At 32.8% G+C, this 13,892-nt stretch overlaps 2 protein-coding genes across 2 annotated transcripts; both read right to left on the reverse strand.

The window, feature by feature from the left end:
• Window positions 1–1,238: 1,238 nt before the first annotated feature.
• LOC139887593 (probable 6-phosphogluconolactonase 2) lies at window positions 1,239–5,257 on the reverse strand. The gene is made up of 5 exons (XM_071870669.1): window positions 5,107–5,257; window positions 4,882–5,009; window positions 2,750–2,931; window positions 2,525–2,660; window positions 1,239–1,737 (listed from the first exon to the last, which is right to left on the reverse strand). The coding sequence occupies exons 1-5, from the start codon at window positions 5,255–5,257 to the stop codon at window positions 1,267–1,269; spliced, it is 1,068 nt and encodes a 355-aa protein (XP_071726770.1). The 3' UTR covers window positions 1,239–1,266.
• Window positions 5,258–12,715: 7,458 nt separating this feature from the next.
• LOC139887594 (probable 6-phosphogluconolactonase 4, chloroplastic) lies at window positions 12,716–13,198 on the reverse strand. Its single transcript, XM_071870670.1, has 3 exons — window positions 13,047–13,198; window positions 12,822–12,957; window positions 12,716–12,742 (listed from the first exon to the last, which is right to left on the reverse strand). The coding sequence occupies exons 1-3, from the start codon at window positions 13,196–13,198 to the stop codon at window positions 12,716–12,718; spliced, it is 315 nt and encodes a 104-aa protein (XP_071726771.1).
• Window positions 13,199–13,892: the final 694 nt, after the last annotated feature.

A 13,892-nucleotide genomic window follows, 5' to 3' on the forward strand; every position in this document is an offset into this window, starting at 1 on the left:
GATCCAAACATCACTAATCAGCCACTGTTTTAATTTTGTAAAAATTAGCATAAGACCATAAAATTATCTTACTGAGAAATCCTTTATAAACAAGCTTGTAATTGGAATCAACATGATCCAATGGCACAACTCGTTCATCAAGAAAGAAAATCAACCATTTTGACCAGTCAATTGAGCTTACGTACGGAGGCTCCACTAACTTTCTTTCTGTCATAAGTCATAAACATATCATACACCATCAATATCAATCACATATGACCTAAGTTTTTACATCACGGTCTATATTCTTCAATTTAAAAAAACTAAAAAAAAAAATTTTTTTGCTAGTGTTGAAACACTACATACCAAGCAAACAAGGAGAACAAAGATTCTGATATTGCACATTTGCACCAAAAACTCCTAAAAGCTAAATTAATAGGTCCCTTGAGACATGAGCAGGGCATATATATATATATATATATATATATATATATATATATATATATATATATATATATATATATATATATATATATATATATATATATATATATATATATAGTGAAAGGATCCCTAGAGAACTAGAGTATGTAGAGAACCCATAGAACTCATAGATTGAACTTCAATCTATGTGGAGATTGAGCTTCAATCTATGTGGAGATTGAGCTTCAATCTATGGAAAAAAAATACAATCTGCAAAAAAAAAAAACAGTGAATCTGCACAAAAAAAAATGAATCTGCACACCAAAAAAAAAAAACTGCAAAAAAACGTCAATCTGCACAAAAAAAAAAGTCAAATCTGCACAGAAAAAAGTCGATCTGCAAAAAAAACGCAGATTGACTCAATCTGCATAAAAAAACAAAAAAAAATCGATCTGTAAAAAAAAAAAAGCTGGAAAAAATCGTCAATCTGCACGCAGATTGACTGAATCTGCAAAAAAAAATCTGAACAGAAAAAAAAATCTGCAAAAAAAAATAAAAAAAATAAAATATGTGAATCTGCACGCAGATTTAGTGAATCTGCACGAGTTCCATGAGTTCTCTACTACCTTTGGTTCTCCATGGATCCTCACCCTATATATATATATATATATATATATATATATATATATATATATATATATATATATATATATATATATATATATATATATAGAGAGAGAGAGAGAGAGAGAGAGAGAGAGAGGGGAGGTATATGCCTTATTTGAGTTATAGTTATATAATTATATTAATATGATGATATGATAATTTTGTATATAAAAGTAGCCTCATGTACATTATATTATTTTAATTGAGCTCTGAAGTAGCTTCTCTGTCCAAAAACCATGTGAGCCCATTTTCAGGTGCAACCTTTTGCACAGGCAAAGGGTAATAATCATTAGCATGTTTTCCTAATGCCACTTTTATAGCATCGGCTGCATCTTCTCCGGTCACCACCATTGCGATCTCCGATGCCGAATTGATCAACGGGAAGGTGAATGTGATCCTATTAGGGGGTGGTTTGGGTGAATCCGTAATAAAAGTCACCCACTTTTTCTTCTCGAAGCGTTGAAAATGCCAGCAAAAGAGGGACGCAACGTGCCCTTCTGGACCCATTCCAACCAACATTAGATCAAATTTTGCAAATCCTGTTTTATGTGATGTTCTTAGTGTTTTGTTTGCTACCAAATCTTTAATCCGTTGCTCGTATTCGTCTGCAGCTTCCTCCGGTGTTAATCCTTCCTTGATGGGATAGATGTTTGACTTGGGTATTGGTACCTAACACCAATTTTGAATAGTGAGCAACAAGTTCATATCTCAACTCTCAACTATAAGTAATATGAAAGGTTAATTTTAGAACGCTTTATATTAATATTTTAGAACACTTTATATAATAAATACGACAACCTTATTTGGTTTTATGCAAGTTTATGTCATTGACCGTATAGTAGAATGCAAATTAACTTGTAAATCATGTTTAGTCAGATGTGTGACCGTTTTTTTAACTTTTAATCCTGACTACTATAAGATATGCTACTAATGAGGTTTTGTACCTACAGTATTAATTTGTGTTGAGTATAAATGTCCTAAATAAAAGGGGTATCAAAGACAAAAATTTAACGACCTGTTTCAAGTCCAATTTGTACAAACCTTCATATATAAGTTCAATGAGGTTCTACTCAACCCAACTGGTTATAATTTCTATAATGATAGATTGGGTAATCTATAAGCTTATATACTACATACCACATACTTTTTATAATATAAAAAAAAAAACTGTATCAAGAAAATTATCTTTTCAACCGTTTTTTAATCGATTCTATTTTGATCTAAGATAATAAATATTGTTAAAGCTTACAAAAGAGTCATTGTCTCTAGCGGTATTCTAATGAGTCCCTCTAACTATACTTGTGTGTATAAGCTGTCATTCTCAAAAATAACTGAAGAACTTAACATCTTTTAAGCATCTGAAACTATACATCTGATCTGAATCATAATTAAATTAAAATTAAGATAATCTAAACCTCTTAACTGAAAGCATATGAAACTATAAGCATATATATACCTTACTAAGAAATCCATCATAAGCAAGCTTGTAATTTGAATCGGGATTATCAAGAGGAACAACTCGTTCATCAAGAAAGAAAATCAACCATTTTGACCAATCTATGCCATTAACGTACGGCGGTTCCACTAATTTCCTGTCAAATTACCATTTTATTAAGTAGTAGTATATAAAACGAATCAAATCAATGATCAATATAGGTTGTAGTCAAATCAATTACAGTACCTCATAGTATCGATTAAAGAACCGCCAGAGAGCACAACGGAGAACGAACCATAATCGGCGATGAATTTTGCAGATAGATCGGAGATGTACTTCGCAAGAGCTCCGGCGACGTATCCCTCTGAGTCGTATATGCGAATATTTGGGGTTGCCATTTTTAACAAATGAAAGTTAGAAGACGGTGTACAACATTATTTATGTATATATTGATATTTGATTAATTGATAAATAGTAGTACTAGCTTCGATGGTGATGTAATTAAATATCACATGTGTTTTTTAGTTGGGTTCTCATTTTGGACGGTAGCGGTGGCACCTGATTAGGTAGGTATACATTGAACGTTTTATTATAAATTTTATTTAGGTGTGTAATGAAGTTTGTGGGTTGGCACATGATCGATTAGGTACGAATTGAAAACGTTTATGGATAGGGTGGTTTTGCGTTATAGCGCATTTAATTTAATGGCACCGTAATATTTCTAAATATAGTATAATCTGTTATTTATATCTTATATATACGAATAATAAAAACAAATAAATAATGAAACTCTCATTTGTGTCATAGGGGTACTGATTAACCAACATTCATATCAATATTAAGTCATTAACTAGTAAGGAAGTCCGCGCGGTGCGGCGGAGTCGTGTAAATATTATAGCAAAGCGATACTCGCACTTCGTTGCGAGATGTCTAGCATGCTTTTTTTTTACAGATACATAAGAACTATCTTTGAATATATATTTTTATTAATAATTTAATTATTAATATTATGCAACAACATCATTATAAAACAATTTGTGTTATAATAGATAGCAAATTAGTCTAAATATTTTGATTTTAATAGTCCATTAAATGAGCTTATATATGAGTTTGTTCGCGTCTGTTAAACGACCCAACTTCTTACCAATTTAACGTTTAAAAAAACATGTTAACGTTTGAAGAAATGGGAAGTGAAAAAATACGATTACTTTTACATCTTTAATATTCTTTTAGAAATGTATCATGATCGTTATTTTAGTAAAAATATAAAGTTATTAAAAGTAAAAAGTAGGAAAAATATCCGCCTCTAGCAATTTCATGCCACTTTATTATTATTAGTAGTATTATATTATATTAACCAACGAAGCAGTGCTTCAGTGGTACCCGTCGCTTATGATCCCTGGGCCCGCAGGAGGGCCTTATTGAATACTAAAAGGTGCAGGTTCGAATCTCGACTTGCAACTTCCTGTTGGGTATTAGGGGGAGGTGTCTTACACGGCTTACTTAGCCCTTGCGGGGTGGGCGGTATGGGTGACATAGTCACACGGAGTCAGGGTTTCTCCGCCAGAATAAACCTTTTTTTTTTTAATATTATATTATATTATACTATGTAGTACTCATATATGGGTGGAGTTAATAAACCAAGATGCAAGATTAAAAATTCATGTTTATTGTCAAAGGCCAAATCCTGTCATCCTAATTTCCTATTAAAGAGTATTTAATTTAATTCTTTATCATTTTTGTTACAGTATATAATTTATTATTTATTTATAATTAATTAAATATTATTACAATAAAATAAAAACCTGGATGCCACATGTCCCAAGTACAGGGTAAACCTAATTGAAAGATATTTCAATAAAAGGCAGTCCATTTTCTCCATATCTCCATACCTTCCACCTCTCATTATCACCATCACTGTTCTCTGTCTAACACTCTTTCCGTCACCACCTCTATCACTTTAACAGCTACAATCACTCTGCCTTTTCCCAACCCACAACCCACAACCCACCCAACAAAGTATGGCACATCTCCGGCAATCAAAAAACATCTATGGCGATCATAACTTTTCAGATCTACTCCGTTTTACCCGAAACCACGTAACACCACCTACACCATAAGGGTATTGTAGGTTTTTCGAACACGCATTGAAATTTTCATTAAATTCCGACCGCCGGTTATCCTTTACGCGCCGCTACGCGTTTTGCCGGAATTGATGTACTTGTGTGTATAAGCTGTCATTCTCAAAAATAACTGAAGAACTTAACATCTTTTAAGCATCTGAAACTATACATCTGATCTGAATCATAATTAAATTAAAATTAAGATAATCTAAACCTCTTAACTGAAAGCATATGAAACTATAAGCATATATATACCTTACTAAGAAATCCATCATAAGCAAGCTTGTAATTTGAATCGGGATTATCAAGAGGAACAACTCGTTCATCAAGAAAGAAAATCAACCATTTTGACCAATCTATGCAATTAACGTACGGCGGTTCCACTAATTTCCTGTCAAATTAGCATTTTATTAAGTAGTAGTATATAAAACGAATCAAATCAATGATCAATATAGGTTGTAGTCAAATCAATTACAGTACTCATAGTATCGATTAAAGAACCGCCAGAGAGCACAACGGAGAACGAACCATAATCGGCGATGAATTTTGCAGATAGATCGGAGATGTACTTCTCAAGAGCTTCGGCGACGTACCCCTCTGAGTCGTATATGCGAATATTTGGGGTTGCCATTTTTAACAAATGAAAGTTAGAAGACGGTGTACAACATTATTTATGTATATTGATATTTGATTAATTGATAAATAGTAGTACTAGCTTCGATGGTGATGTAATTAAATATCACATGTGTTTTTTAGTTGGGTTCTCATTTTGGACGGTAGCGGTGGCACCTGATTAGGTAGGTATACATTAAACGTTTTATTATAAATTTTATTTAGGTGTGTAATGAAGTTTGTGGGTTGGCACATGATCGATTAGGTACGAATTGAAAACGTTTATGGATAGGGCGGTTTTGCGTTATAGCGCATTTAATTTAATGGCACCGTAATATTTCTAAATATAGTATAATCTGTTATTTATATCTTATATATACGAATAATAAAAACAAATAAATAATGAAACTTTCATTTGTGTCATAGGGGTACTGATTAACCAACATTCATATCAATATTAAGTCATTAACTAGTAAGGAAGTCCGCGCGGTGCGGCGGAGTCGTGTAAATATTATAACAAAGCGATACTCGCACTTCGTTGCGAGATGTCTAGCATGCTTTTTTTTTACAGATACATAAGAAATATCTTTGAATATATATTTTTATTAATAATTTAATTATTAATATTATGCAACAACATCTTTATAAAACAATTTGTGTTATAATAGATAGCAAATTAGTCTAAATATTTTGATTTTAATAGTCCATTAAATGAGCTTGTATATGAGTTTGTTCGCGTCTGTTAAACGACCCAACTTCTTACCAATTTGACGTTTACAAAAACCTGTTAACGTTTGAAGAAATGGGAAGTGAAAAAATACGATTACTTTTACATCTTTGATATTCTTTTAGAAATGTATCAATAACGTTAGTTTACACATGATCGTTATTTTAGTAAAAATATAAAGTTATTAAAAGTAAAAAGTAGGAAAAATATCCGCCTCTAGCAATTTCATGCCACTTTATTATTATTATTAGTAGTATTATATTATACTACAGTACTCATATATGGGTGGAGTTAATAAACCAAGATGCAAGATTAAAAAGTCATGTTTATTGTCAAAGGCCAAATCCTGTCATCCCAGTTTCCTATTACGGAGTATTTAATTTAATTCTTTATCATTTTTGTTACAGTATATAATTTATTATTTATTTATAATTAAATATTATTACAATAAAATATAAATCCTGGATGCCACATGTCCCAAGTACAGGGTAAACCTAATTGAAAGATATTTCAATAAAAGGCAGTCCATTTTCTCCATATCTATACCTTCCACCTCTCATTATCACCATCACTGTTCTCTGTCTAACACTCTTTCCGTCACCACCTCTATCACTTTAACAGCTACAATCACTCTGCCTTTTCCCAACCCACAACCCACAACCCACCCAACAAAGTATGGCACATCTCCGGCAATCAAAAAACATCTATGGCGATCATAACTTTTCATATCTACTCCGTTTTACCCGAAACCACGTAACACCACCTACACCATAAGGGTATTGTAGGTTTTTCGAACACGCATTGAAATTTTCATTAAATTCCGACCTCCGGTTATCCTTTACGCGCCGCTACGCGTTTTGCCGGAATTGAATTGTCTTGCCGGATTCTTCTGTTTTCCGACCCGTTTAATGTCTCCTCTATTCTTACCTTTTTTGTAATTTATGTCTGTTATCGGTGTTTTTTGTTGCCGGCGCTGGTTTCCAGTCTTGTTTGTTGCCATCGATGGTTTCCGGTGTTGTTTGTTGCCGGTTGTTTTGTTCTGATATAGGTGACGGTGGTGGTTGCCGACGGTTGTTGTTGACCATAGTTCTTGCCGGAAGCAGTGGTCGTAGATGATTGTCATTGGTGGTGACAGTGGTGGTTGTCTCCGGACTCCGGTACTGTATTAATGTGGTGGTGGCAGGTGGTATTGTAGTGGTGGTGGGTGTATCTGTGTTTTAGGGTTAGGGTTCTAAGTTGTTGGCTATAATGGTTGTAACATGTGCTATGTTAGTTGAAACTTATTTTTAAAGTGTAAAATTCCAATGTTACCCCTGTGAGAAGTGAATACGATGGTATTTTCTTTTTATAGAGTGGTGTTAAAAAAATAAAAAAAAATTGCTACGGTAGCTACAGGATTGCTACAGTAGCTACGTTGATCTAAGGGCAGGTGGTGAGATGTTGGTTGTTGTCCATATTTAGTGTATAGTATAATAAAGTTTAACGTGTTTGTTAAAAAATAAAAAAAATTGCTACAGTAGCTACAGGATTGTTACAGTAGCTACGTTGATCTAAGGGTAGTTGGTGAGATGTTATTGGTTGTTGTTGTCCATATTTAGTGTATAGTATAATAAAGTTTAACGAGTTTGATAATCTATCTTCAAGAAAGGGCAAGTCTATTTGTTTCGCAATAGTGGATGCGAATCATATCAAAATAGGTGTTAAAAGTAAGAAGACTAGTTTGACTACGGAGAGGTTGAACTTATTTATGAGTGGTTGTGGTTCGATGATGTGACAACTCAGAAATTTCTGATCAAATTTAAACTTAATCTTTGTATGATTAACATTTCCGACACGATAAGCAAAGTCTGTAAAAGCGAATATCAAAATTTTTAAACTATTCAAGTACCCTTCGGTTGTTCTCAACGATTCGCTAACCATTATATGTAAATAGATACATATATATACTATAACTTGAAAATGTAACAAAGTTTTAATGGTTTGATACCGTACATTAAACTTATTGGTTTAAATATTTATTTGAATATATATGATAAGTTGGAATATTAATTATATGAATAACTTGCGACGTGTATTTAAAACGTGTTTATGAATGTTGAAAATATATATTAACTTGGTCATAAAACGATTTGTTATTATATATATATTAACAAATATATTAACAAATAGCGAGACAATGATTTATAGAAGTAAATGACCAAAACACTCGAAAGTTTAAGATACACTTTGAATGATATAGTTTATTGATAATTTAAGACTATATTTGGACAAAGTTACGAGTCACAAAACGTAAATTGCGAGTTTTCTAAGCGTACGAAAATGCGTTCGAGAAACCGGAACCGGGACATAAGTCGAGTGACAACGTACGAGTCATCGGAACGAAAATTACAAGTCAACTATGCACATGAATTTAATATAATATATAATTAATTATTTAAATTATATATATTATATATATTATATAATAATATGTCGACAAACAAGAAAACAAAAATATTTTGAGCTGGATCAGGCGGCCATGCGATCGCATGGAAAATACACTAAAAACCCATGCGATCGCATGGGCATCAGATTCCAAAAAGTTACCTATAAAAGTCTAGTTTCTGCTCAAGTTTTGTTTACTCATATTACACTCGTATATATTTATATTATTATTATTATTATTATTATTATTATTATTATTATTATTATTATTATTATTATTATTATTAAGATTAATATTATTATTATTAATCTTATTATTATTAGTAGTATTAGTACATAAAATACTACGACGAGGTCATGAGCGGGTCATTTTTGAAATGGGTTTTCGAGCAGAATAGAGCTAAGGAAATTATGGGTAATATTCGTGGGTATTATTCGCAAGTCAAACCTAGTTTTTATCATCTCCGTTGCGTCTACGTACTTTCCTACAATATTGAATCTCAATATTGATACGTAAGCACGCATATTTTATCTTTTATATATTAATTGTGTATCCATGTCTAGTGCTCGAGTATATATATTTATGCATGCTTGTATGCTAAATTTCATCATTAAACAGTTTATGATGAATCACGAATTAAATACATATATTACTGGTAAAAGGTATATGATATGCATGTTTTTGGAAAGCTGGCGAAAAATCAATTACTTTTCATTTAGATATCGAATAGTTTCGATGAACGGATTAAGAGATATGATCAACTGAATTATGATTGATGTTAATTGAAATTGCTTTTGAATCTGCAATTAAGATTTAAACAACTTGTTTACGAGATTGATAAAATGGATTTTTGAATATTACCAACCGAGTAAATGACTCCTTATATAAGGTATGTCTCGTTTTGTTGAACTATTGTCAAAATTGACTTTTTAAAACGACTTTGGATAACTTTTGTATGTCGATCTCGAGCATTAGGATTGTGATACACTATGACCAGACCTAGCTTGATAGACATTTATTGACCAACATATGTTCTCTAGGTTGAGATCTACAGTTATTTGGTAATCCGAGTTTCGATCACATTTTGGTGAACGACTTTATATGCTGCTAAGGTGAGTTTCATTTGCTCCCTTTTTAAATACTTTTGCAATCTATATTTTTGGGCTGAGAATACATGCACTTTATTTTAAACGCAATGGATACAAGTACATACTAAATTCTACACCGAGTTTGAACCGAAAATCCCTTAGCTTTGGTAACTAGTAACTACCGGTTATAAGAACTGGTGGGCGCGAGTAGTTATATATGGATCCATAGGGCTTGATATCCTCGTTCGAGCTAGAGCACTAGCCTTTTAACGGACGTATGCTATTTGAGAAGCGTACACGTTGGTTTGCGTGTATTATTAAGATGATTATACAAAGGGTACAAATTGTATATACGTTAAGTTTAGTTACCAGGGTGCTCAATCTTGTAGAATATTTTGATAAACGTTTCTGGATGAAACAACTCAAATCTTGTGATCCACCTTTATGTACAGATTATACAAAACATTAAAACTATGAACTCACCAACCTTTGTGTTGACACTTGTTAGCATGTTTATTCTCAGGTTCCTAGAAGTCTTCCGCTGTTTGCTTATATGTTAGACAAGCTATGTGCATGGAGTCTTACATGGCATGTTTATCAAGGAAACGTTGCATTCACCAAATCATCACCATGTATCTTATTTTGACTGCATTGTCAATGGAAGTACTATTGTAAACTATTATTTACGGTGATTGTCTATATGTAGAAATCATCAAATGTCGAAAACCTTTGATTTAAACATTCATTTATGATGTGCCTTTTCAAAAGAATGCAATATTTACAAAACGTATCATATAGAGGTCAAATACCTCGCAATGAAATCGATGAATGACGTGTTCGTCTATATGGATTTGGAGCGATCGTCATAGATGACTTTGTTGCGCCTTGCCGCCTTGGGTCAGTAAAAATTTGGTTTTGTCTATTTGTGCCACGAAGTTTTGTTGCTGCTTTCTTTGGGATTGTTCTCATGTTTCAACGTTATGGTTTTGGTTCGCTAGATTATTTTTTTATTTTTATTTTTATTTTTATTTTTACTTATTTATTTTTTGACAAATAACAAGAATAATATAAATGGGACAATTCACAAAGAACTGAATGTCAAAAGAGTACAGAGGACAACCTTGTTTGGTTTTATACAAGTTTCTACTATTGACCTTATAGTAGAGTACAAATTAATTTGTAAACAAATAAACGAATAAGGTATTTTATGTTCCGGCTCTCCGTGAAGGGGTGTAATTTTTACTTAAATGTACGCAGCCTAACAAGCTATCTCGTGACCGTTTCTGATCTTTTCCCCTAGCCACCCTAAAACATGCTACAAGTAAGGTTTTAAACATATTAATTTGTGTAGAGTATATAAATCATGTCTTAATTAAAAGCGAGTATTTAAAACAAAAATAAAACTATACGACCTTTTTCGAGTTTAATTTATACAAATCTTTATATATAAGCTCAATGAGGTTCTACTCAAACCAAGTGGTTCTAATAAAAAAATACTGTATCAAGAAACTTGTCTTTTGTACCTTTTTTTAATCGATTCTATTTTGAACTAACCTTTTTTAATCGATTCTATTTTGAACTAAGTCAATATTGTTATTGTTAGAGCTAACAAAATAGTCATTGTCTAGCGGTATGGATTGTCTAGCGGTATCGAGGCGTCCTCTAACTATATTTGTGTGTATAAGCTGTCATTCTAAAAAATAACTGAAGAACTTAACAATTATTACCATACATGAATCATAATTAAAATTCAGATAATTTAAACATCTTTTAAGCATCTGAAACTATAAGCATATATATACCTTACTAAGAAATTCATCATAAGCAAGCTTGTAATTTGAATCGGGATTATCAAGATGAACGAGTAGAACTCGTTTATCAAGAAAAAAAATCAACCATTTGGACCAATCTATGCAACTAACGTACGGTGGTTCCACTAATTTCCTGTCGAATTATCATTTTATTAAGTAGTTGCATATAAAACGAATCAAATCAATGATCAATATAGGTTGTAGTCGATCAATTATCTCATAGTATCGATTAAAGAACCGCCAGAGAGCACAACCGAGAACGAACCATGATCGGCAATGAACTTGGCAGACAGATCGGCGATGTACTTTGCAAGAGCTCCGGCGACGTGTCCCTCTGAGTCGAGTATGTGAATATTTGGGGTTGCCATTTTTAAGAAATGGGAGCTATAGCGATGTATAACATTGTTTATTATCTATGTATATTGATATTTGATAAATAGTAGTAGTTTCACGAACTTGCACGAACTTGCACAAAGTTACGCACAGTTACGTCAAGTTATGTCAAGTTGCGTGAAGTTGCGTAAAGTTGCATAAAGTTACGTCAAGTTACAACAAAGTTACGTCAAGTTACGCGAAGTTGCGCGAACTTGCGCAAACCAAACTTGTGCAAAGTTGTGTCAAGTTGCGTCAAGTTGCACGAAGTTGCACGAAGTTTTTCGTAAAGTTACGTCAAGTTACATCAAGTTGCGTCAAGTTGCGACAAGTTGCGTCAAGTTGCGCGAAGTTGCGCGAACCAAAACTTGCACAAAGTTACGTCAAGTTACGCCAAGTTGCGTCAAGTTGCGGCAGGTTGCGCCAAGTTGCGCAAAGTTACGGCAAGTTGCGCGAAGTTGCCCTAAGTTGCGTCAAGTTCCGGAAAGTTGCGCGAAGTAGCGGCAAGTTGCGGCAAGCGCGAAGTTGCGCGAAGTTGTGTCAAGTTACGTCAAGTTACGCAAAGTTACGTCAAGTTGCGCAAACTTGCGTGAAGTTACGTCAAGTTACGCCAAGTTGCGCCAAGTTACGTCAAGTTGCGCGAAGTTGCGTCAAGTATAAATGTCCTAAATAAAAGGGGTATCAAAGACAAATATTTAACGACCTGTTTCGAGTCCAATTTGTACAAACCTTCATATAAGTTCAATGAGGTTCTACTCAAACCAAGTGGTTCTAACTTCTAATGATAGATTGGGTAACCTATAAGCTTAAATACTACATACCACATACTTTTTATAATATATAAAAAATAAAAAATAAAAATAAAAAAATCTGTATAAAAAAAATTATCTTTTCAACCGTTTTTTAATTGATTCTATTTTGATCTAAGACAATAAATATTGTTAAAGCTTACAAAAGCGTCATTGTCTCTAGCGGTATTCTAATGAGGTCCCTCTAACTATACTTGTGTGTATAAGCTGTCATTCTCAAAAATAACTGAAGAACTTAACATCTTTTAAGCATCTGAAACTATACATCTGATCTGAATCATAATTAAATTAAAATTAAGATAATCTAAACCTCTTAACTGAAAGCATCTGAAACTATAAGCATATATATACCTTACTAAGAAATCCATCATAAGCAAGCTTGTAATTTGAATCGGGATTATCAAGAGGAACAACTCGTTCATCAAGAAAGAAAATCAACCATTTTGACCAATCTATGCAATTAACGTACGGCGGTTCCACTAATTTCCTGTCAAATTACCATTTTATTAAGTAGTAGTATATAAAACGAATCAAATCAATGATCAATATAGGTCGTAGTCAAATCAATTACAGTACCTCATAGTATCGATTAAAGAACCGCCAGAGAGCACAACGGAGAACGAACCATAATCGGCGATGAATTTTGCAGATAGATCGGAGATGTACTTCGCAAGAGCTCCGGCGACGTATCCCTCTGAGTCGTATATGCGAATATTTGGGGTTGCCATTTTTAACAAATGAAAGTTAGAATACGGTGTACAACATTATTTATGTATATTGATATTTGATTAATTGATAAATAGTAGTACTAGCTTCGATGGTGATGTAATTAAATATCACATGTGTTTTTTAGTTGGGTTCTCATTTTGAACGGTAGCGGTGGCACCTGATTAGGTAGGTATACATTGAACGTTTTATTATAAATTTTATTTAGGTGTGTAATGAAGTTTGTGGGTTGGCACATGATCGATTAGGTACGAATTGAAAACGTTTATGGATAGGGCGGTTTTGCGTTATAGCGCATTTAATTTAATGGCACCGTAATATTTCTAAATATAGTATAATCTGTTATTCATATCTTATATATACGAATAATAAAAACAAATAAATAATGAAACTTTCATTTGTGTCATAGGGGTACTGATTAACCAACATTCATATCAATATTAAGTCATTAACTAGTAAGGAAGTCCGCGCGGTGCGGCGGAGTCGTGTAAATATTATAGCAAAGCGATACTCGCACTTCGTTGCGAGATGTCTAGCATGCTTTTTTTTACAGATACATAAGAACTATCTTTGAATATATATTAATAATTTAATTATTAATATTATGCAACAACATCATTATAAAACAATTTGTGTTATAATAGATAGCAAATTAGTCTAAATATTTTGATTTTAATAGTCCATTAAATGAGCTTA

Source organism: Rutidosis leptorrhynchoides, chromosome 2 (genome assembly GCF_046630445.1).
Source record: "Rutidosis leptorrhynchoides isolate AG116_Rl617_1_P2 chromosome 2, CSIRO_AGI_Rlap_v1, whole genome shotgun sequence".
Taxonomy (NCBI): domain Eukaryota; kingdom Viridiplantae; phylum Streptophyta; class Magnoliopsida; order Asterales; family Asteraceae; genus Rutidosis; species Rutidosis leptorrhynchoides.

Excerpts from the sequence above, each read along its gene's own strand:
- LOC139887593 (XM_071870669.1), bottom strand. The coding sequence starts at position 5,257 with ATGGCAACCCCAAATATTCGCATATACGACTCAGAGGGGTACGTCGCC. Across the intron at positions 2,932-4,881 it reads ATGATGGATTTCTTAGTAAG|ACACCGTCTTCTAACTTTCA; the intron begins GTATATATATGC and ends AAATAATGTTGT. Across the intron at positions 2,661-2,749 it reads TCTTTAATCGATACTATGAG|GAAATTAGTGGAACCGCCGT; the intron begins GTACTGTAATTG and ends GTAATTTGACAG.
- LOC139887594 (XM_071870670.1), bottom strand. The coding sequence starts at position 13,198 with ATGGCAACCCCAAATATTCGCATATACGACTCAGAGGGATACGTCGCC. Across the intron at positions 12,958-13,046 it reads TCTTTAATCGATACTATGAG|GAAATTAGTGGAACCGCCGT; the intron begins GTACTGTAATTG and ends GTAATTTGACAG. Across the intron at positions 12,743-12,821 it reads ATGATGGATTTCTTAGTAAG|ATCAGATGTATAGTTTCAGA; the intron begins GTATATATATGC and ends ATTATGATTCAG.